This window comes from Pagrus pagrus (genome assembly GCF_965226575.1).
Source record: "Pagrus pagrus genome assembly, chromosome: 16".
Lineage (NCBI taxonomy): Eukaryota > Metazoa > Chordata > Actinopteri > Spariformes > Sparidae > Pagrus > Pagrus pagrus.
In genome coordinates this window covers 24,850,221-24,873,751 of record NC_140200.1, presented here as the reverse complement: position 1 = coordinate 24,873,751, position 23,531 = coordinate 24,850,221, and the positions used below count along the sequence as shown (strand labels likewise).

The 23,531-nt window shown below is 40.8% G+C and overlaps 2 protein-coding genes across 4 annotated transcripts; one reads left to right on the top strand and one right to left on the bottom strand.

Annotated features, from left to right (window-relative positions):
• Positions 1-18,474, top strand: mcm9 (minichromosome maintenance 9 homologous recombination repair factor). Of its 3 annotated transcripts, none has more exons than XM_084378108.1 (15): positions 2-318; positions 2,470-2,657; positions 3,586-3,751; positions 5,060-5,166; positions 5,644-5,850; positions 5,983-6,064; positions 6,844-7,044; positions 7,155-7,280; positions 7,947-8,066; positions 8,263-8,437; positions 10,665-10,867; positions 11,014-11,217; positions 12,969-13,051; positions 13,363-13,508; positions 16,428-18,474. In XM_084378108.1, exons 1-15 carry the CDS (start codon positions 123-125, stop codon positions 18,079-18,081), a joined length of 3,858 nt encoding a protein of 1,285 aa, XP_084234234.1. In that variant the 5' UTR covers positions 2-122; the 3' UTR covers positions 18,082-18,474. The 3 variants fall into 3 exon arrangements, with proteins under 3 accessions (XP_084234235.1, XP_084234234.1, XP_084234236.1); XM_084378110.1 differs by having other exon boundaries at positions 223-313; XM_084378109.1 differs by lacking the exon at positions 7,155-7,280 and having other exon boundaries at positions 1-318.
• A 2,492-nt stretch (positions 18,475-20,966) lies between these two features.
• LOC311272042 (gap junction Cx32.2 protein-like) lies at positions 20,967-22,983 on the bottom strand. Its single transcript, XM_084378127.1, has 2 exons — positions 22,959-22,983; positions 20,967-22,206 (listed from the first exon to the last, which is right to left on the bottom strand). Exon 2 carries the CDS (start codon positions 22,195-22,197, stop codon positions 21,427-21,429), a length of 771 nt encoding a protein of 256 aa, XP_084234253.1. The 5' UTR covers positions 22,198-22,206; positions 22,959-22,983; the 3' UTR covers positions 20,967-21,426.
• Between the last annotated feature and the right edge of the window lie 548 nt (positions 22,984-23,531).

Below are 23,531 nucleotides of genomic sequence, written 5' to 3'. Positions count from 1 at the left end.
TAATACAGCAATATTCAGACTGTAGAGAGGTGCTGGTAAAAAGTGCGTTTTATTATTATCAGTCTGCAGGCTGCCTATGAGCGGCTAATATTTGCATCTCACGCAGTCGCAGACTTGACGTGATGACGGTGAACACGTCACGGTACGTACAACTGAAGCCCGCGAGAACTCAGTCCGTCGGTCCAGAGGGAAGACCGTCCTCAGTCAGGTTCACGGTACCGGGACAGAGACAGACGGTCCTCTGCACAAGGCGTTCCAACATCAGCGGGCGAAATGAAGGCGTCCTCCGAAACAGTGCGTCTGTCTCTGTGAGGTGCGGTATGTAACACTTGTGTGTGTGTGTGTGTGTGTGTGTGTGTGTGTGTGTGTGTGTGTGTGTGTATGTGTATGGGAACAATGTGACAGCTAGCTAACGTTACACAATGTTCAAAGAGTGTGCATGGCTTCAGAGAGTTCCCTCCACTCCGCAGCTCATCTGTCCCCAGGTTTCCGAGATTAATGGTGACGTGTAAACATGTTCAATGAGCGACACCATGGCTGTGTCATGTCAACATGAACATTGACTTCTGTTTCTAGCATTTAAACTGAGACCACATTATTCCATAACTTGTTGACTCTATGAATACACATAAGTGATTATCTTAATAGCTTTTTAAAAAATCTTTCATGTACATTTATTTAAAGGCCATATGTCCGTCTGATCACCACCGGTGTTGTCTTACTCTTTTGGCGATATTAAAGGTTTGTGTAAAATTTTTCCTCAAGTTCTCCAGCACATGTAGTCAGAGTCACAGGAGAAAAATGATTGTACAATAAATCAGGAGATGTCTTATTTCATTGAATCAGGTTCGCTTAAAGTGTGATTGAGTGATGTTTGTTAATTTAACAACCATATTTTGGCTATAACGTTGAAATATATGAGAAGTATTGACAAACATCTGATGATGCCATCCTTTAAATCTTTCCTCCTTGAGTGTAGAAGAATTCAATGGCTGAAAATTAATTTCATGTCAAATGTGACACATTTTAATCTAATGTAACAGGAAAAAAACACACTAACATTGGTTACACAGTGAAACACAGGTGACATAAAGACCAAACCATATTATTATTCTGCTATGATTTAAGAAGCTGAGGCAAGCTTTTTACATTTGGCATCCAGTCAAAGACGTCACTGACACTCAGTGGAAGCTCTTAGTAACAGAAGATAAACAGCAGTTTAAATCTCTCTAATTCAGCAAAATTAAAAAGTTTCTATAAATTGTAATATTGTTCAGGCAACAGCCAGGTGTTTCCCATCGTGCCCTGGGGTCTAAAAACCGCAGGCACCTGGATCTTGTGAGACTATATGTGTGTGATGTCAGATTAAGTTTGAAATCAGAGTTTAAAAATTTAAACATGCATTGTGCAGCATTGAAAGGTGATTGATTCTGCGCTGGTCTGGCTCATTATCTTTTCTCTGAACATTTCTCTTGATTTCTTGAGTCACGTCTGCAGATTTTCATCAGCGATGGGGGTTGTTTAACAATGAAGACAACATTTCCAATTTTCCCACACAGGGTCTGTTGTAAGAAAGAGACCCCTAGCATTAGGAATTGCATACTGTGCATTAGAAGACCTCTGGGGGTGTCCTGTGGTGTCTGGCACCTAGACCTTCGTAGTGGATTCTTTGGGTCCTTTATGTTGGGGGGGGTCCATGGATTGCAGATGCTTGATCGATTTGGGATCTGGGGAATTTGGGGATCCGATAAATGCTTTAGGCTTTTTGTTGTGTTCCTCGAGCCGTTCATGAGCAGTTTTTGTGATGTGTCAGGGCACATTGTCCTGCTGGGGGAGCCGTTGTTGGTCTACATAGGTGTTTGAGTGGGTGGTGTGTGTCAGGTGGCATCCACATGAATCAGCGTTTCCCACTTCGTCCGCTGGTACAATCAATGAAGAAGAGGAAAAGAAGTATTTAAGATTTAATGCAATGCAATTTTATGTTGGCTTGACCGGAACTTCCTCTGCAAAGAAGATGGCTGACCTAGAGATTACGTCGAAACGTAAGCAGTACTACCGCCATGCTTGAGCACTTGAAGTGGAAGCATCCCAGGGGTGGGTTTTGAAATAATTGTTAGGTGCAGCCCCAGCATTATTAATCAAAACCCATTAATCAAAGACTGCCTTATTCACAATAAAAGTCCTAAATACCAATTTACATATAAAATGATAATGCCACCCTGGTCAGCCTTTGACTTTGACCTTGCATCGACAGAAACTGCTGTGTGTCTGGAACATCAGTTGTCATGAGATACAACCTTTCACTGTTGTGCTCAGGCCAGTTTTAATTTTCTAATCCTGTGTGTGATAAGTCACTGATTGATGTAATGACACATTGTTGTTTAGTTCTAATTAAAATTACATTTTTATGATCCAACACTATATAAATGTTATACCCTGACGAGTTGTTATTATTTTCTCTTCTTCTAGGGTTCACATCATATCATTTCACAATGGCGATAAGCCCAGAACAGGAAGCCCTGATTGGCCGAGTGTTTGAAACCTATCTGACAGAGCATCATCATGGGGACATTCTCCAGCTTATCGCAGATACTGATGAAGAGACTCATCGCCCTGTTGTTGTTAATGCCATGACATTGTTTGAAGCCAATATGGAGGTAATGTTAACACAATTCAAAACTCAAACTTCTGTATTTATTAGATATAAATAAAGGGGAGATGGTTAACTTGAGATTTGGATTTGTTTCACTAAAGCTGGGTGATTTGGTTAAAATTAGTGTATAAATAGGGAAATGTGTCCTGTCCCTATACATCACAATATAGTATATGTGATGACATGTAAAACAATCAAATTGATGTTCAATCACTGTTAAAGTAATGCAGGGCTGGGCAGTTTATATACATCGTATATTGATACATTTTCAACAAGATATAGTTTGATATAGTGTGAGGTTGGGCTACATAACCCCTTTCTTCCATAAAGCCATGCCAGTTTTTCCCTCTCGCAGCTCCCCCTGACTTATTCACAAATTCTCCTGCAACACTGATGGAGAAGTGCTGCCTCTACTTTAATCAGTCTGTTAATTGGTCTACAGTGAGATGTAGGCTTAGATCTGTCTGTGCCATGAATGAAAATACCCCAGTACCAGTAGAAGTGATAGCACTTTATCGCTATTCTACTTGGTAGTTGTATATTGTGTGACATTGAGACAGTGCCTGGATGAGGGTGACAGATGTGTATATAAAAATGCAGCGCACTGACAAGACAGACATAGACTGAGCAACCACAACATTAACAACAGGAAAATAAGTAGAATAGTTTGAAGTAGATTGGACGAACTGTTCCTGTGATGTAAGGACGTACAGAAAGGCAGACAGATGCACAGAAAGGGAATCCTTGCTTTATAGTTAGATTGACATACATTTTTTATCTTTATTTTTGTAACAAATACTCAACATTATTACATTTCCTCCCACTACATGTTACCTAGGATTATAAAAAATATTCTCAGTTGAATCAAAACAGCTTACATGTGAGTAGTCATTTTTTGTATAATTACATGATATGTCTACTGTCTGTGGCAGGTCGGGGACTATTTCAACGCCTATCCCAACGATGTCCTGACTATATTTGATAAAGTGTTACACAGAAAAGCCACAGAGTTATTAAATAATGCCTCTCCCAAGCACTATGGAGGACAGAGAACAAACAAGGACAGACTGAGACACACTCTTCATGCCCGCATTACAGGTAAGACATCTAACTGGGAATGATGGTCATGTGGTCACAAAGGTGGTCGATTAGTCGGCCTGTGCTATAGCTGCTTGCAGCTTTCCAGAAAAGCTCAATCAATCAAAAAAGACACCTTACACTCTGCTTCCTTGGGTACTGAGCAATACACCCAACTTGATTCATATTTGATCAGCACTGTCTAATATAGTGTGATCTGAGAATATTGCTTTGAGGACCAAACCATGGTGGCAGCTGTATTCATGTCAACAGGGGGTGGGTAAAACCCAACATATCTTTGGCGTATGACTTCTGATGAAGAAATGCCTCCAGAAAATGAAAGACCGTACATCTGAGAGTAGGTTAAGGACTGATTGTCGATATTTGATCGGACCTGCCCTGTTTGATCATGATATTATCAGCCCTGTCCGTCATTTGGGGGAAAAATCAGTGGTTAACCTCCTCTCTGAAGTGTGTTTCTCCATCTCCCTTTGACTTCAATACAACTGTCACTATGGCCTGGCCCCAAAGTGAGATTCAGTGACGTAATGACCCTTTCTTGTTTTTAATGTTCCTTGCCTTGAAGCAGGAAGGTCATGTTACTCCACTTTGATGGTTGAATCTTGCCCAAATGTAAAGAGTCCCGACCTGAACACATTATCATGCCAATTTTGCTTACAGTCATAGCATGACCTAGTGGCAACAGGAAATAACTTAATCCTTTTAATTACTCTTGCCTAACCCTAACAAGGGATGCAACAATATTCAATATTTTATCGAACCGTTCAATACGCCCTGTTAGGTTCAATACACAAAGGCAAACAATACAATACAATATTACAATAATGTTTGCTGTTTAACTTGATTGGATACTGCATAAGTTTTTTATGGAAGGCAATTAAGATAAGTGTCACATTTTTATAATAAGGTTTGTGGTTTGACTATATCTGCTTTTAATTATTTTTACATGCAATATTGCCTTTGCTAGTGCGAGTAGTTTTATATTAAGATATCGAAACCGTACCGTTACCGTGGCCCAAAAACTGTTATGCATACCGAACTGCCGTTGCATCTCTTACCCTAACCCTAATCTCTAACCCTGTAGTGTTTTCAGATAGGGCTAGTGTGGTCATGGACAAAGCTCAGAGTAATGTTGTTGGTAGGAGCTGGTGTGTTTGTATTTTTTTTGTTCTGGCTTTCTCCTGTAGCTGTCTGCCTCCCTGTCCCGGTCTCCGAGGCCCCTCTTCTTCTCAGTCAAAAGGACCTTGACCCTGGGTTTGTTGTTGGGAAAATGGCATACAGTCTCTGTTATCTCATATGTGTGCCCAGGTCTTCCAGTGTGTCCAGAGCTGACCAGAGACACCATTCCGAGGTCCAGAGATGTAGGGCACTTTTTGTCTGTCACTGGTACTGTCATACGTACCAGTGTTACTAAGGTAACAGCATGGCACATGTTCAGTTTTCAACAATTTGCAGAATTTGGATGTTACACCATTGTGCAGTTGATCAAACTTCATGTAGAAAGCAGTCATTATGGGGCACTTTTTTAACATCGCCACAATTGTAACACTTTTTTTCCTTATGTAAATCTAAGTTTGAACATAATTACATTTTTTTTCGACCAGATGTTTTTGTTCTCTTTATTGGTCTTTTCTGGGTTAGGGTTAGGCAGGTTGGCTGGCTGGCTGGCTGGCTGGCTGGCTGGCTGGCTATTCAAATGGGTCACTTCAAACTAGGGTCGGATGTTAAAATTTTCCAACCGGTAACCACCAGCCCATCGATTGACGATATATTCGCACAGGTGTGCGCCAGCACATGCAGTGGGTGGGGAATACAACATCCTGTACTAACATGTCTTCATTTTTTTCATTTTGAGTGTTACTCTGAATCATTGCCTTCTGCACCTCTCATAGGTTCTGGAATATGAGCGGGATTACATGTGCACAAAGTGTCGTCATGTTTTCACGGTACAGGCGGATTTTGATCAGTTCTATACCTTTAACCAACTGGTGGCCTGTCCTAATCCTGATGGCTGTAACTCGTTCAAATTCAGCTGTCTGTCTGAAGGATCTGAGCCTGCTGCCTGCAGGGACTACCAGGAAATCAAGATACAAGAGCAGGTAGTGCATTTTTTAACTGCTGAACAAATTGATCTCTCTTATGGTATTGTTCATTTCTACATATAAAAACACAAATTGCAAGGTGTTTAAAATAAAGATTCCACTTTTGGTGTATATCTTGCCTTCCCTTAGGTACAGAGACTTTCAGTGGGCAGTATTCCTCGCTCTATGGTGGTGGTTCTGGAGGATGACCTCGTCGACAGTTGTAAATCTGGTAAGAACTATGGGTTGACCAATATGATGATCCCAATACCGATTATTAGTAATCAAGGAGACTGATGACAAATATTTAGAACAGATATGCATTTACAGAGATAAAAAATCTGTGTGTTAGGGATTAGTCCCTTATTTTTAAGATCATTAGAAACCTATTATGAAATCCAAAAGCCTCACATGAATAACGTTGTGGAAAGGCTGGTACATAAGGTTATGGACATTCCCAAAGAAAGGAATGAATACATAAAACACAAATGGCAGTAACACTATTTGCTAATAGATTACCAGTATGTTATCTTGCCAGATTTGCTTGTAGCAAAGTAAATGAAACACATGCCTAAATGATCACTACAGATTGCATTACAGATGCAAAGCTCCACACTGGGGTAGGCAGCAGGCAGGCAGGCAGCACTTAGGTGTGCTCACCATTACTGGTCAGTTAAGGCCCTCTTAAAGCAGTGACCACAGGTGCACCACATTGTATTTTTGTTTTTTTTGTACTTCAGTGTAGAGAATTATGATGTCTTTAACTTTGGTAATACCTGCTGCCTTACCTTCTGACATGTAGCTCTCAGTGGAGATGCTCTCACTGGAGCATCTCCACCTAATGCTATTCCTCTGTGCCTGTAAGCAGCACAAACCCTTTAGTGTCGATTGGCTTGTTTTTTTGTGTTCCGTCTAACCAATCCAATTTATTTTCATGTTTTGGTGGTAGTGTACACAGTCACACTCATGCTGTAGCTTTCAGTAATTTTGAACTGTATGGGGTACTCCTAGGAGATGATGTTACTGTCTATGGGGTCATGTGCCAGCGCTGGAAGCCTTTTTATGATGACACTTGCTGTGATGTGGAGCTGGTCCTCAAAGCAAACAACACTGAAGTGAACAACCAGCAGGCTGCTGCTGCTCTAGCACTGAAGGACGCTCAGAAAGAATTTGAAGACTTCTGGAGTAGCTACAAACATGATCCCATAGCTGGTATGTAATCATTTGCCAATGAAACAATGAAATAATCTACTATATGTTCTTATTTCTTGTTTTATATGCATTTCCTTTTTAAAACATTATTCTCTCTCTTCTCTTCGTAGGTAGGAACCAGATCTTATTGAGCTTGTGCCCACAGGTATTCGGCATGTATTTGATTAAACTGGCAGTGGCTATGGTGTTGGCTGGCGGGGTGCAGAGAAAAGATTCTTCTGGGACCAAGATAAGGGGTATATCTTTTGTCTCCTATGTGTTTAAATTAAGCATCTGAAAAGAAGGATAATTAAATCTTATTGTTCTAACAATTTTTACATAATTAAGAGGGGCAATAATTTTACGTTTTTTAAATACCTCCAAGCCAGAGAGTTTACATCTTTATTATGCAGCATACCACCATGATACAGGTAGAGCGGATAGAATTATTTATTTTAGGTGTAGAGGGTTTAGTCACCACTGGTGGTAACAGGCATACCTGAATGCCCAGTTTGCCACTCGCTGAGAAAAGGATGCAGACTTACCTGAAGTGTAAATTAGCCATCACCACATCGCTTGTTCCCTGCAGTGTCATGTACCTGACTGCAGATTTAACAGCCATGCTGCCCTCTTCTGTTGTGTTAACAACTGTGCACTGTTCTCTGAGTCAGTTTCAGAACATTTAGGTTAACAAATACATGCAGACAGAAACCAACCCCAAATACTTGGGATTTGGGACTAGCTTCTCTGGTGTCCTCTGGCAGACTCATATTAGTTATGACCAACTGGCCTAAAATCACGACCAGTCAAAAACAACTGACAACCTGTGACCATGTGCCAAAAATTTGCTGTTTGTTTGATTTTTGTCATTGGAAAGACTGGTTTCCTTTTGGATTATTGTGAAACTGTGGCGTTCTCTCTAGGTGACTGTCATATGTTGCTGGTTGGTGACCCTGGCACAGGGAAGTCTCAGTTCCTGAAGTATGCTGCTAAAATCACGCCTCGCTCCGTACTCACAGCTGGGATTGGGTCGACAAGTGCAGGTAGGCCCTGTTCACTGTCAGCTCTCAGGTTAAATGAGTTTGTTTAAAGTGTCTCATATTAGCCATTTCTCAGGAGTTTGTCATCACGACCTAGATGTGCTTAGAAAAATAATTTTACATGCTACGTATAAACATATACAGTCAGTTTTGTGTATTACTGGATAATATGAATGTGTGAACATATGATTTGCTGAAGGACTAACAGTAGCAGCAGTGAAAGATGGAGGGGATTGGCATCTGGAGGCAGGAGCCCTGGTCCTGTCAGACGGTGGTTTGTGCTGTATTGATGAATTCAACAGCATCAAGGAGCATGACCGCATCAGCATCCACGAAGCTATGGAGCAACAGTCCATTAGTGTGGCCAAAGCTGGGTCAGTCATTCTTACTTGTCCACACACTCATAGAATTCTAGTCTAGGCAAAGAAACACATCCATGCTCTATTCAGATTATTGAATCATCGAGTCTTTATGCCTGAACGCTGGCGACAGCCGTGGCCATCTGTCTGTCCGTCCCGTTCTTCTGAACATGATGTCTCAAAAACGAGTTTCAATTTTATAACAAATGTTCACTTGGACTCGAGGATGAACTGATTTTGGCGGCAAGAGGTCAAGGGCACCGTGACCTCAAAAAAACAAATTTTTGGCCATAAGTACAATAGAATTTGACATTGGCTTCTACGTCCATAGTAACCATATAGTCCCAAGTAGTGTCATTGACCTGATTCAGTTAGTTCAAAACATCCATAGTGTCCTCGACATACAGTATGAAAGCAGTTTTTGAATGTAGGGTTTTAAATAATAGTCCATGAACTGTGGTGCTTGTTCTGTGAGGGTCCCATCAGTGACCACAATGGGCATGCCTGGGTTATTGTCTTTGGGTTCTATGTGAACTTTGGGTATCATGTAGAGGGTGGAGAGTCTCGGATGTTCACATAATAAGAAGCCCTGTTCAAAGGTGTCAATCCGCCCCCAGTCTCTATTTCAAACAGCAGTAACCAAAGTGGAAGCATGCCAACTACAATCTAGGCCTACTGTAAGCTCTATTGTTGCTGACAACTTTTCTGTATTTTCTGCTAACAAACTTATTTTTTGGTGACTCACCTGTTACTTTATTTGAGCCTCTCCCACTGCTGCACAGGGTGTTGTTGCCTGTCAACTCAAAATGTGTTCATATTGAAAGTGCCAAGTGAGAAGTAAATTGGATGACTGACAGAGATTACTCACTTTATGGTTAGATATTCCGAGAGAAAGGAGATGATTTAGTCTTTAGGGAGTAGAAAATTAGGTCATGAAAGCGAGTTAGAACTGGCTCAGTCCGCTTTCCTCCAGAAACTTCGGCTTTAAAGTAACATTGGAACCTTTTGAGGGAATTGGTTGTAACTCTTGTTGCTTGGGACCTCATGCACCCAAAAGTGCAAGTCTGTTGGCCCCTATAGTTACATGTCTGCGACAAGCTCAAAGTACAGTGGAGTGAATACTGTGAGTGCCAGATCAAGAGTCAGAGAATATTTCCGGAAGATTTTCCAGCTCCTCTCCACTCCAACGACACCCACGGTCACCCACTTTAACTCTGACCATTCCGTGCAATGGATGAATTATAAAATCTGAAAGGGACCAAAGAAATTGCCCGAAATGTTAACTGCCTCAAGCATCTTTATTTTTTTTACAGAACATAAACAACAAACAGTTTTCCTGTCTGCACATTGGACAGCATAAATGCTGATACCAACATATCTGTGAAAAGCCAATATGGGCCGATAAAATCAGCGAAGGAATGGCGAAGCAACAAGGCCCCAAAATGTGTTTTTGGTGTATGTGGGAACAGTATAGTAGGGAATTATAGTAGTGCACCAAAAACCTACAGAAGAATAATTATATATAGTCGCGGTCAAACGTTTCCATCTACTTGGAAAAAACATGTACATCATGGCAGTCTTTAGTTCCAATGATTTCTACAGCTCTCATGTTTCTGTAATGAATGAGTGGAACACAAACTACTTTGTCACAAAAACATTCATGAAGTTTATGTGTGAAGAAAATGTGACCAAATCTGCTTGATAAAAAATATACATACAGTAATTGTAATATTTGGTTAAATGTCTCTCTGCCATTTTCACCTCAGTTAGGTGCTTCTGATCTCCATCAGCAAGCTTCCGGTCGTCCTCTGGCTGAAATTCTAACCACTCCCTTCCATCTGTGAAGTTCAACTTAATTTGTTGGCTTCCTGGCACAGACTTGTTTCTTCTTAGTTAAGAGGCCATGCTACAATGAACATTTGATTGATGAATTACTGATCATGTTTCATCACAGAAACACGAGAGCTGTAGAAATCATTGGAACTGAAGAATGCCATGATGTACATTTTCTTATGAGTGTATGTAAACTTTTGACCGCGACTGTATACAAGTATGGCGAATAATAATCAGCGTGCGTATGTTCTTTACACATCAGGCACACGGAGTACAAACTGAGTACTGCCCAACACTGTTTTTAAAATAGACCTGTACATAAACTTAATGTACACACAGTATTCTTGTTGGTAAGCGAGGTTTACATGGACTTCCTTGTCTAAATCTACCTTCTCTCTCCTCCCTACAGTATTGTGTGTAAGCTGAACACTCGAACTACCATCCTGGCAGCCACCAACCCTAAAGGACAGTACAATCCTAATGAGCCGCTGTCTGTGAATGTAGCTCTGGCCAGCCCTTTGCTGAGTCGTTTTGACCTTGTTCTAATTCTGATGGACACCAGAAATGCAGAGTGGGACCGCATCATCTCCTCTTTCATCCTGGAGAACAGAGGTAGAAGATGTCCTTCTGAATTTAGAAATGAGAGGCTAAAATATGAATATATCAATCAATATGAATTTTGTCTGATCATACACCCCTTACCTGAAGACCTTTATGATGAAAGTGGTGAAATGTCAGTGCTCTTGTTTTTCTCTCAGGACTGTCTGGTGATTCTTCCAGCCTGTGGTCCATGGAGAAAATGAAGGCGTACATTAGTGTGATCAAAGGGTTGCAGCCGCAGGTGTCTGAGGAGGCCAATAGCATCTTGACACGTTACTACCAGCTGCAGAGACAGAGTGATGGCCGCAACAATGCCCGCACCACCATTCGCATGTTGGAAAGTCTGAGCAGACTGTCTGAAGGTGAGAATAGAATTTTGACCTAATCTTAATTTAACCAATATTACTTAGAGATCACTGTCGGGCCGCTAATGATGGTAAACCACACCCTCCAGTGTGATATTAATTTAAACTACTGCTATCAACAAAATAAAAGACGGAATCAAAATATATTCATGTTGTGGGGCAATGAGCTATCAAAATAAAAACTGTCTGCTAGTGTTATCTCTGTTCTCCTGGAAATACACGGGGACTGCTAATAACTGGAGAACAGTCACGTCAGTGGACTCCTATTACACCAAATTTACTACGTCAGCAATTAGGCCGACCCTAAGTCATGACCATGCAACAGAGATGAATCCTAGTCCCTGTTGAGGCAACCTTGAGCTGACTTTGTACAGATATGAAAATAAACACAATACATACTGTGTATATATACAAAATTAATGAGCTGGCTCAATCTTGTTATAATCAACAATGCAGGAATAAACATATTCAGACTTAGCAGCAGATGCAGCAATCACATGCATTGTCTTCAGAAAATGCAAGTTATTATTAATATAATTATTATTATTAAGAGTACGTACTGCAGGGGAACATTTGTTCTGTGAAGGTACCTCTCTGTGCTTATGTCACACTGACAATAGATGACAGCAAGGGCTCTGCTGAGGCCCACAAGTGCATGAGACAGAAATATGATTCAGATGTTACATTTAAAACTTCACCTGGAATTCACCTGGAGCTATAATATATGATTACATGAACCCTGATCATAAACGCATAATGCTGTATTTGCTGATTTGTCATAGTACAACAATCAGGAGTGCATATTTAAAAATAGCTATATTGAAATGGCCTGTGTTTGAATTTAATTAACTAGCCATTAAACTTAAATCAGGACAAGTGAACATCTCACATTTTAATGCATCTACTTGTAAGCTGAGCCTGCTACCTTTGTGAAAAACCAAATATCTCTGAGTCAGCAAAACGCTGAATGCCAAACTGCTACTTCATAGTAAGCCTTTGAATTTGTTGCCTCAGCTGGTGGCTCTCCTCTCTAAGAAACATGTTTTCATTGAGAGCTAAGGCGACAATTTGGGGATCAGGGGCCAAAGCGTAGTCGGGTCCCTGGGGATTGTATCACCCTCCTGGCCCGGTGTGTCATCCTCCATGTCATCCTTCGGCAGCGGTCGGTCTCTCCTCTCCCTACCCCCCAGTCTTTGAGTGGAACAATTTTTCCGTTCCACTTCTAACAACACTGGAACAGCTCCCTTCATTAACAGTCTGACCCACAAACAACCTCTTTTTTTAGAATGCCGGCTACACACTCGGACATGGGAGTAACTGTAAAGTTGTCCCTCTGGATAGAGACATCACATGCTATGAAATTTATATTTCTTGTTCTGAGATGATGTCATTATTTTCCCCTTTTACAAAACTACTTGACCTCTCTCAGGATGCACGGGGATGTTGAGTGAACAGTCACAAATTCAGTCTAGCCACATATTCTGACTTGGATTGAGAGCTAGACTCTGATTTGGCCACTCAATGATATCAACAATGTTTTTATGAAGCCATTCCTGTGTAATTTTTACTTTATGCTTTATGCCGTCTTCTTCCAAGTGACAGTTTTTGTGCAGACTGATTAAACCAACTCACTTTATTTCCTTAAATGTAATAGCAAACACTGTTTTCTGCCGATACAAATAAATCTAGTTGTGTGAAGCTGAAACTAGTAGAACTGTAAACCTCACAGATTTTTTTCAACCTTATAGCCCATGCCAGGCTCATGTACAGAGAGACTGTGACCATAGAGGATGCTGTCATGGCCGTCTCTGTCATGGAGTGCTCCATGCAGGTGAGGAAACACAAAATGACACAGATAATGATCACTAATATGATTTTACCCTTTTCTTTTCGTGTCTTCTTTGGAACTGATTGCTTGACACCTTACAATATATTTTAAACAGTTTTCAGACAGTTTCCAAAAAATGCACAGCAGTGTTGTCAAGATAGCTGAATCATCATTTGCTATTGTTTAGGTGTTGACACAGATCATCTCCTGTTGTGTGCCACATATGTGAAAGGGTAACTGTGGACAAAGTCCGGACCTGATTCCCCAGAGTTTTTTCACATGAGCAAAAGGCTTACGATGTTCTTCTCTTTTAGGGTGGTGCTCTGCTTGGAAATGTAAATGCATTATTCACCTCATTCCCTGCTGACCCTGGTCAGCAATATCAAACTCAGTGTCAGGTACTGCTGGAAGGACTGAACCTGCCACTGCTCCTTCATAAGGAGATGGACAGACTGGCCAGGTGAGTAACTGACTGGCTTTTCCATTTGTGGAGTGACGTGACAGTCCGTGCATTCAGTCATACAATGGAAACGTGTGAATGTCGTATGGCAAGAGCGTACGTTAATGTGCGAGATTTCAACTGTTCTGATGCACAGTCCGATCCGCTTAGTGGCAGTAATGTGCCTAAAAGCTCTTTTCCAACAGCCGTTACAACAGCAGCTGAGGAAGACGCACTGTTGTGCTACTATGGTCCAGAATATGCACCAAGGGCTAGAGGACCTGCACGCTTCTTTCAAATCAGCAGTGTGGACCGTTTCAGAGAGTGGGTGGATGATCGGACGCAAGGACGTTACACTAAATTTGTACACAGTGTTGGAGGCTGAGCCCCTAACATAACTATGATAGCTGCTCAGTGGCGCTTTGAAGCTAAAACAAGCTCGACTTCTCTGGTATGAAAACACCCGGAATGTCTTTGTTGTGCCGTTCATAGAGCGTGCACACTAGAAACCTGCCGACCGAGCCTGCTAACTTCATGTTTAGCGCCCAGCTAACTTGAATGGGAACAAAAAATGAATAAAAGTGCAGCTGTTCTAGGCTCTCCAAATTTTACTGGACTGAATGGCTCAAATTCTGACAGTGGAACAAGTCATTTTTTTCTCAAAAAAACGTATCCACCATTTTATGGACGCAACCTTCACAATGTTAGCTTATGGGGAAAAGTAATTTTGCAGTGCATTAAGTGACCTTGTAATTACACTTTTTGGCAACTACAAAAACTGGCTTTAAAGCTCAGCGCTCATCCTGGGGTCTTGATTGGACAAGGACAGATTGTCGGTGTTGTTGTACAGTGTTGAAACACGTCGACCCTCTAACATGCTATGTTCGACAGCATCGGTATCAATCACTTGATCGAGGCAATAGACTTCTCCATGCTGTTCTTAAGTAGCCTCTAGATCTGACAGCAGGTGAGGCCAAAGACAATGGTAATTAATTATACATGCATTTACATAACATTTATATTTATTTTCATCAGCCCAGCATAAAAATATGAACTATGTGAGAGTGCACTACCAAGCAAGGTGGAACAGCTTTTAGTTCCTACACTCTCCACCTGTGGAGCAAGCTTCCTGAATACCTGAGGTCTGTAAATCTGACTCAGTTAAAACAGGGCTTGAAACGTCACTGTTTACTGTGGCTTTCAAATAAGTTAGATATACAACTTCTTTTAAATCTGTAAGTATGTATTTGCTTGTTTTTAAAATAGTTTTTTAAAGGCAATTGATTTAATCTCATATTTTACTATTTTTTCGGATTGAACTCTTACAGATCTGTACCTTTCCATTAACGAGGTACGTACTGAACCATGACTTCTGTGCAGGCCTGGGCAATAAAATGATAGCAATATGTATCGGCCATAGACACACCATCGGTAACTCAAAGAACATGGTAGATAAAGTATTTGTTAGTTTCACATGTATGCATTACATGCAAACCAGTAGAAAGCTATAAGAATACACCCTGGCTCTGATCAGCCTGTCAAATCCCTTAGTTATGAGTGACATCAAATTTAAAAGATAAATCCCACATGCTCTCTCCCTGGCTCATTTAAACAGCTTATCAAATCCCTAGGTGCTATGGCTGGCACGCGAACAGCCAATCATTTAACAGGTGTTTAGTCCGGTTGCACCATCGCCATGTGACTGACAACAACAGAAGAGATTGGAGTGGGGCGTTGTTATGGATCCCACAGCAGTGCAGACCAGCTCTACCCAGCCTGTAAAACTGTTAAGTCACACATTGGCTGTGGTAATGTCTGCTTTTCTTGCGGTCTGATATGGCAGCCTATGAGCTGCAGCCCCTCCAGCAAAGACATAATCCTATTCGGCTCCTGTCCCGGTCTTCTGCTGCTCCTCTGTGTCACTCATCCTCCAGAGCCACCTTTTGCCACCAGAGTATGTCCGGGCTCTTTAGGTAGAGCTGTCAGGCCGGCCTGTTTGCTCTGCCGACGAGCCCAGAGACACTGCATAGGTAAGGTAGATAGATAGATTGATAGCCAAGGTGGTCAGTGCAAACCAACCGTGAGAAAAAAACATGCACAACACATTGACACCAGAATGATAAAATTAGTGCTGACAGAGGGGAAATTGTGAATAAAAAAGAGCAGCTCATCTCACTGGTATGGCATAATTTTTATTAATGCAATTTATGTGTGGTTTTCCTTGTTGTGTTAACATTCATTTTGACTTGTGTGCCTTGATAAAGTGGTTATATTCAAAATGAGCCTTAAATTCAACCTTATTGTCTGGATTTTAAAAGTGATAAAAATAGGACAAATTCAAAATGATTAATAATGATTTGATATTGACAGCTATGAAACTTCACTATCGTGATAGTTTTCTCAACTATATTGCCAAGGCCTGCTTCTGAGTACTGTTACACCCCTAATCACCTCCCAATGTTGTGCACATTGTAGTGCTTTAAGAATGTGACTATTGTTATCTAGTCATTTTTGTCAAGAAACCACTGAGGGACAAAACCATCAATGAACATCATATCTGACAATTTCCTAATCCTGCTAAGACTTGTCCTGTAGCCTAAACCATACCAGTAAACCTCACTGTAGCACAAAACTATTGGAACAAAACACTCGTACTGTTGCACTGGGTGACATGTTCTTTTACTAAGATGAACATGGCCACTGTTTATTTGTCTAATTTTGTGGTTGTATTTTGTCGTCCTAATACTTCCACAGCAAACTAGGAAAACCATTCTTTATGCACCTGGCTTTGTGTACAGGAGCATTGTCATATTTGATGTGTTAAAGTAGTTTATGGATGACAATGTGGAGTTCTCTGGTAAAGAACTATACATAGTTCAGGGTTATTAAGCTTTAAAAGTCACAACACAGGACTTCATCTGCATTTTCTTTGTTCACTAGGCTAAAGAGCAACACCTCAGAGGCCTCCCCACCGACTGATACTTACCAACACCAACTGAGAAACACTGACTCCATCAACAGAACACACCACCAGGACATCATCAGTAACTGCAAGGGTGATGGCTTGGACTGGTTCCACTCAATAACTCCATCACTGTTGCTAGATGGTATGGCCTCACCCATAGTTACATCAACTCAAGAAAACCTAAATAGAGAACCAAACTCCAGCTGTTCAGAGTCTCCAGGAAACAAACGGCCAAACTGTCAAACTGAGCGTGACATTCCGAGTAACACTGACTCAAACTTAAACTCATTGGGGTGTGTGTTTCAGAAAGTCTCTAAAAATCTGAGAGGCAGAAGGCTCAGGGAGCTGAAGCACCAGCAGTGTGAGAATGGGGAAGGAGGAGGAGGAGAGAGGGATGTTTCTGGAGATGATGCAAGTAAAAATTTGACTGACGTTTTTGAAACAACTTCAGCATCACAATGTAAGAACAGACCCTCAAATAACCCTGCTCAGGATAACCTGTCCTCCAGTAAAGACAGTGGATTTGCGAAAGAAGATGAGGGTGACCAGACTGGGACTCAGAACATTGGTGCTGGGCTAAGGGGAAAGATAGCAGCTGAAACAGGTGAAGATTTGCGTGCAAAGCTGTCAGGCTTTCTGTTCAAACCAAGAAGGATGAGACCTTTAGTCCACAACCACACCCTTAATGCCAGCTCAGATATTAGCACGGAGTTCAGAGGAAGTGGACAGGATCCAGTTAGTCACGTTGAGTCAGCGAGCCCACATATTAACACGGAGAAGAAAAAAAGGCAGAAAAAACAGAACCAGTACCAAATTCTTTCGGAAGGTGGAAGAAGGGGACAACAGGCGAGTTGTGCCAGTGACAGGGTAGACAGTAGATCTGAAGACAGTATTTGTTTTCTATCAGAAGAGTTAGATAAGGATGTTTTTTCCTCTGGAAAGGACAAAACGGTACGAAGAAAACCTGCAGTTAGCATGACGGAGGGAGTCGATGCAGAACATCTGCGTCAACAAAGAGCCAGAGTGGACACTGGTGATCAGACTAAAGTGAATGACTTTACTTGCATCCCACCTTTAAAACCAAGGACTTACATCAGTGATCCAGCATCGTCCAAATCAGGGCCCACCACGTCGACTGTGGCCTCCTCAACCCTGGCTCAACTCTCAAGATTCTCGTTCACTGGCTCAACTGATCCCACTACCGTTCAAATCAAAGTAGGAAAAAATCTTCCTCTTGGAGAGGAAAAAAGTTCACTCCAAAATTCCTCCAAATACAGTCCCTTAGGAAAGAAGATCAGAACTGTAGCAATGAACACAGAGCTACCACGTGGACAGAAACAACCAGCGGCAGAATCACCAACTAAAGCAATGTCTGAGTGCCAAGAAAAGCAGATGGAGCCTACTCCTTCTACATGTTTTAACAGTGTTACAGTGGTGGATGATGGACCTGTTGACCATCAACACACTGTCAGTCTGAAGAAGAGAAAGTGCTTTGAGCTGGGCCCTCCAAGCTGTGTTGGTGGTGCCAAGCGTCCGTTCTCAGGGCTGTCTCTGTTTGGCTCTGAGTTAAGTAATGATGTACTTGACACTGATTGGGACCAAGAAGTTTCAAAGAAAGACAAATCATAAGTAACTGTATATGTGGATACAGATGAAACCACAGTTCAGTACTTTCTTTCACATTTTTCTGTTGAGCACATCAGTGTAAGTCTTGGCCTGATGTTTGGTTTTGGCCTGAGAATAAATGTCAAATCATCCCTGAAGGAATGTTTTTCTGCTTCCTCTTGTGCCTGATAAGACAGTGGATTTTAGCTACTGCAGCTGTAGCTCATTGAAGTTACTGAGCTGTATGGTGGCAACACAGACATCATTTCACTTTGTGTGTATACCTGATGTGGATGCCTGATATCTGCGGCTGGATGTTCTCAGTACTGATGGTGTACTGTCGCACAATGTCTCCATGAGTTCTGTATGCACCGTGCACATCTCGTCCTGCTCCTGCTGAATAAATACTAAAGTTGATGGATGTTTTTTGAATAGAGCACTATCCATGTCACTCAGCAGCCAATACAACATGATTCTTTACATTTACACCCAACGCTTTATTGTCATTACAGTACATACAGTATGACTTATTGTTTCCTCATGCTAAAGACAGACTGCAGGGACCACGTGTCTAGTATTAGAGCAATGAGTAAAACACCTCATTTAAGTGTCAACTAAACCAGATCATAAAGAAACAAGCATTTCCACTTCGTCTTTGTAATTTTAAATGTTTTCAGTCATTCATAGCTAATAAATTCTGCAACCACTTTAAAACAATGCAAACTAAACCAAAGGAATGATGTTATGGTATTTTAAAGCAGACTCAAGATTGCCTGTATGTGTGAATGTTGGTGTGAATGGTTTGTCTGTTAGCCCTGTGGTACCCTGCCTCTTGTCCAATATCCAGTGGGATCAGCTCCAGCCCCCTGCCATTATTCCAAATTTAAGCATCGGTAGAGAGGTGAAGTCCCGCATGACTTCTGCGCTCTATAGTTAATTTATGGAGGGATAGCTCAAAGCATTTGAAAACGTAAAGCAATCCTATTAATAAGTAATGTCCTATCATTAATGGTGAGTGCAGTTTAGTCATCCCAGTTTATCAAAGAGAATAAAGTAAAAAAATAGAAGTGCAGATCAAAGATTCAAACACCTCCATGACTTCATTAATGCAGAAAACTACACTTGCCAATGTCCAAAGGAATAAAAGTGGAACTGTGGCTTTTTATGTTTTAAGTATTGTTTGATATATATGTTATAAAGGGGTGAGTTGTATCAATTTTAGTGTGCTTACACAGACCAGTTGGAGCAGTTTATAGCTTGGTTGATTCTCTTCAGGGAAATCGTCATTGATAATAAAGCTGGCATTGTTTTGTATTCAAACTACGTCTCTGGTTTTATTTATTAGTCCACGATGTTGCTGATGAAGAAACGGGACAGTTTTTTGGCTAAATTCAATCTTCAGTATTATTTTTTAAATAATTGTAAGCGTTGACTGGTGACTGGTGAAAGGTCAAAGGTCATCAACCAGGACTTCCTCACCAGAAACGGATCCTCTCCCTTCATGGATAACTAACCACTATAACCTGGCTGAAAGTTGCATGATGGCAGCTGAGCAAACTCCTTTCCTCTGATGAAAACCACGAGATGGGGTTGAAAGCTCAGAAAGTGAACCTTTAGCTGATCCATCCTGATCCATCCTGATCCATCCTGATCCCAACATCAAGAATGAACTTCAACAATCTATCAAAATATTTTTCTCAAAATATAAAGCTGAGAATGTAAATGTTAAAATGAATGTGCTTAACTGCACGTACTTACAAGTGAAATTAGCTTACATTCACTTTTTGGAAGAAGTAAGTAGTTTCAACATGATTGGTTGTCTAGACAACTGTTGACAAAGCAAAAATAATTAAAGCAGCCATAACTTGAAGAAGAAAAATAAAATCCATTATTACAGCTTTACTATATGATACTAATAACACAGCATTATAATTAATTTGTTAAGCTAATTTCAAATTAAATTAACAACACTGCTAAAAAAAAACAACTAACTGGATACTTTACAGTGTAAAGTGGACGTCTGTCTCTTTATATTACATCAGCTGACATATTTAACCATCATCCCATGACATATATTCTCTATACTGTGAACTTGTACACATCCCATGATGAAGAGGTTCGCACTAAACTGTGTAGCTGTGTGAGTCTAAAACATAGATACTTGCTATAGTATTTGTTATAGTATTTCCTCATATCTTTATTGTATTGTTTGTGTTCTATATTGGTATATATAATGTTCTTGGCTGTTGCAGTAATTAGCCTTCATTTATTATGCACCAGACACCAAGGCAAAAAAAGGAGTGGCATTTTAGTGTCCACTATAGCACCGATATTTGTGTAAATTCTGTTAACTTGTAATAAATGTCAGAACATGAAAGGCTGTTTGTGTTGACAATAACTGAAATGAAACAGTCCAGCCTGCTGGAAAGGATTGTGTGCCAGCATTATTCAAATGTAGATAGTTTAGTAGGCCTGCTTACACAGACCTGTGTTTGTTCCACTAAAAGAACGAGCCGGTCTCAGAATTTAGTATCAACGTTTACCTCCAAAAGTTTTATTTACATATTGTGTCAGAAAATAATGCAACAATGCAGCTGAGGAATGATGAATTTATGAGCAAATACATACATAGCAGTAATTATTTCAGCCTTTACAATTTTAACAACTTGCAGTAATGAATTTGCATTAAAATAAATCAAATACATAAAATGAATCACAAAAAAGGGTTTGAACTAAACATTGAGAAGATGTGAAGTACTGGCCCTAATATGATTGGGAATTACAAATTGCTCCTGTAATATAACACTTTTTTAATGCAAACTTGGAAAACCTGCCTGTCCACCTGCCCAAGCCCATTTTACTCCACACAATGCAATAAAAAATCGCAAAATCTGGCAACACTGTGTGTCAGTTTGTTATATTTTTAACAGCCACTAGTGATACATGGGTTGATCCATAACCTGCAGGACCAACCAAGTGACCGGTGGGTTGGGCGGGTTAGGTCATCTTACAAGGAAATAATCAGGGATTTGGCCCGAGCAAAGCAGCGTTACCTGCAGAGTCACACAGGATGTCCTTGTCTTAACGCTATTACACATATCTTCTCCTCTCCATGCTGCCTGGAGTGGTGCTGTGCGTTCCAGCAACAAGCGCAGTCAAACACTGCTAAGCAGACCAACACATAATCCTACAGACTGAACCTTTAAAGCTTCCCCCACTTTAACTGTAAACTCTGAAGTCTTTAAGTTTCACACAAGGACAACTCCACATCACAACATAGACAGATAGATAGATAGACAGACAGACAGACAGATTGACAGAGTAGCCTGAGGTTATGTGTAGCAGCTGAACATCTCAGTTCGCAGTCATTCAACAATGTGTAACTCTCTCAGTCAAATTGTGTATTGGTTTGTTGACACAGTGCATCTCGGCGGTAAATGAGCCACTGTTCCTCCTTTTCCTCTCCTTCATCCTGGAGATCATTAGGTGGAACATCTCCACAATGTTGAGGATCACAGAGAGGACGGCCATCGCCAGCATGAAGACAATAAAGACGGATTTCTCAGTGGGACGACTTATGAAGCAGTTTACTGGTGCCCGACAGGGGTAGTGGGGAAATGAAATCATAGTAGGCATAAATATGAAGCCATAAAGGTAGTACTGGCCTACAATGAATGCAACTTCAAGCAGGATCTTGAACAGCAGCTGCAGCATGTAGCTGAACAGCAGGACGCCCTTGAGCTGCACTTTGCCATGTTCATCTGAATACTTTGGAGCTTTGATCATCCCATTTTTACCAAGTTTCTGCTCCATGCGTCCCCTCAGCTTGTTCTCTCTGCGAATCACCAGCAGGACATGGCCCAGATAGATGAGTGTGGGTGTAGAGACGAAGAGGATCTGGAGGACCCAGAAGCGTGTGTGAGACATGGGGAAAGATCGATCGTAGCAAGCCATCTTGCAGCCGGGGCTTTGTGTGTTACAGTCCATGTTTGACTGTTCATCTCCCCATATTTTATCTACGCCAGCAGCCAGGATGAAGATCCTGAAGAGGAAAAGGACACTCATCCAGACCTTCCCCACCACAGTGGAGTGTGACTGTACCTTGTCCAACAACGCAGACAGAAAGGACCACTCCCCCATGATGCCAGACTACAAGAGAAAACAAAGCAATGATGAATACACAGTGGACCAAGGACAGATTTCATAAAATCAGTCAAGTCAACGTGAGGCAACTTTAGCTGTGTAGCACATTTTACACATAGAACAACTCAAAATGGACGTTCAGACATTGAGATAAGACATGGCAGAATTTAAAGAAAATTATTTACAGCAGCAATACAATGACTAGTCCCCGTTTAACATGTTATTTATGAACAAATAGATTTATGTAACCATTTTTAAAATGTACATAATCACTGTAATGCAACATTGATATTCCATCAGGAAAGATGTTGCAAATTTTTGGATGACGCTGCTTTGATTAACGGGAATACAAAAAAATAAAATAAATGGTGAAACTTAAAGCATATACACACATACATACACATATGCAAATATACTTTAGATCACATAATGAAGTGAAGATAACAAACACAATGATTTACCTACACCAATGCTAATATTACTGTAGCCTCCAATCCAGTATTATTACATTTTATAATATAGTCTAAATGTAATTACATGGGTGATTAGATTTACACCATCGCGACACTTAACACTTCCATGTGCTGTAGCATTTCATAACAAAACACTTTGCTATCCTAGACTGATTAATCAAACATTCCTGAGACCTGTGAAATAAAATTGTTTAATTGAATTCAACATCATGGTTTTCAAATTAAATCCAAGTCATAAATAATAAAAAAATATTTGTACATTATTAATTTTTCTACTGTTCCTACCTCAGTAATGACCGCTGCCTTCTTAAGTCAGCCCTCGTTCTGTAGCTGGGGTTCCTTTCACTTCCCTCTTAAAATACAGGCTGACATTGCGTTATCATGCCGACTGACACATCCACACTCCCGAACCACATGACTCCCAGTGAGTCAGTAGTGTTGAAATACTTTGTCCTTTTATCCAGTAAAAGTGTAGAGTACAGTAGAATCTTTAAATACATTTCCCCCCAAATCAACACTCAATACACCATAATGACAAAGCGGAAACAGAATAATTTCCTTTTTCATTTATTAAAAAAGAAAAACTGAAATATCACATTGATCAGTATTCAGACCCTTTGCTATGACACTTGAAATTCAGCTCAGTTGCCTCCCATTTCTCTTGAGTCCACCTGTGGTAAATTCAATTGATTGGACATGATTTGGAAAGGCACACACCTGTCTATATGAGGTCTCACAGCTGACAATGCATATCAGAGCAGAGGCCAAGCCATGAGGTCGAAGGAACTGCCAGCAGAGCTCAGAGACAGGATTGTGACGAGGCACAGATCTGGGGAAGGCTACAAAAAGATTCTGCTG

Bases quoted from the DNA above. Each gene is read 5' to 3' on its own strand.
- mcm9 (XM_084378108.1), top strand. From the start codon at position 123: ATGACGGTGAACACGTCACGGTACGTACAACTGAAGCCCGCGAGAACT. The intron at 5,851-5,982 runs GTAGTGCATTTT...GCCTTCCCTTAG, and splicing joins AAATCAAGATACAAGAGCAG to GTACAGAGACTTTCAGTGGG. The intron at 8,067-8,262 runs GTAGGCCCTGTT...GATTTGCTGAAG, and splicing joins GATTGGGTCGACAAGTGCAG to GACTAACAGTAGCAGCAGTG.
- LOC311272042 (XM_084378127.1), bottom strand. From the start codon at position 22,197: ATGGGGGAGTGGTCCTTTCTGTCTGCGTTGTTGGACAAGGTACAGTCA.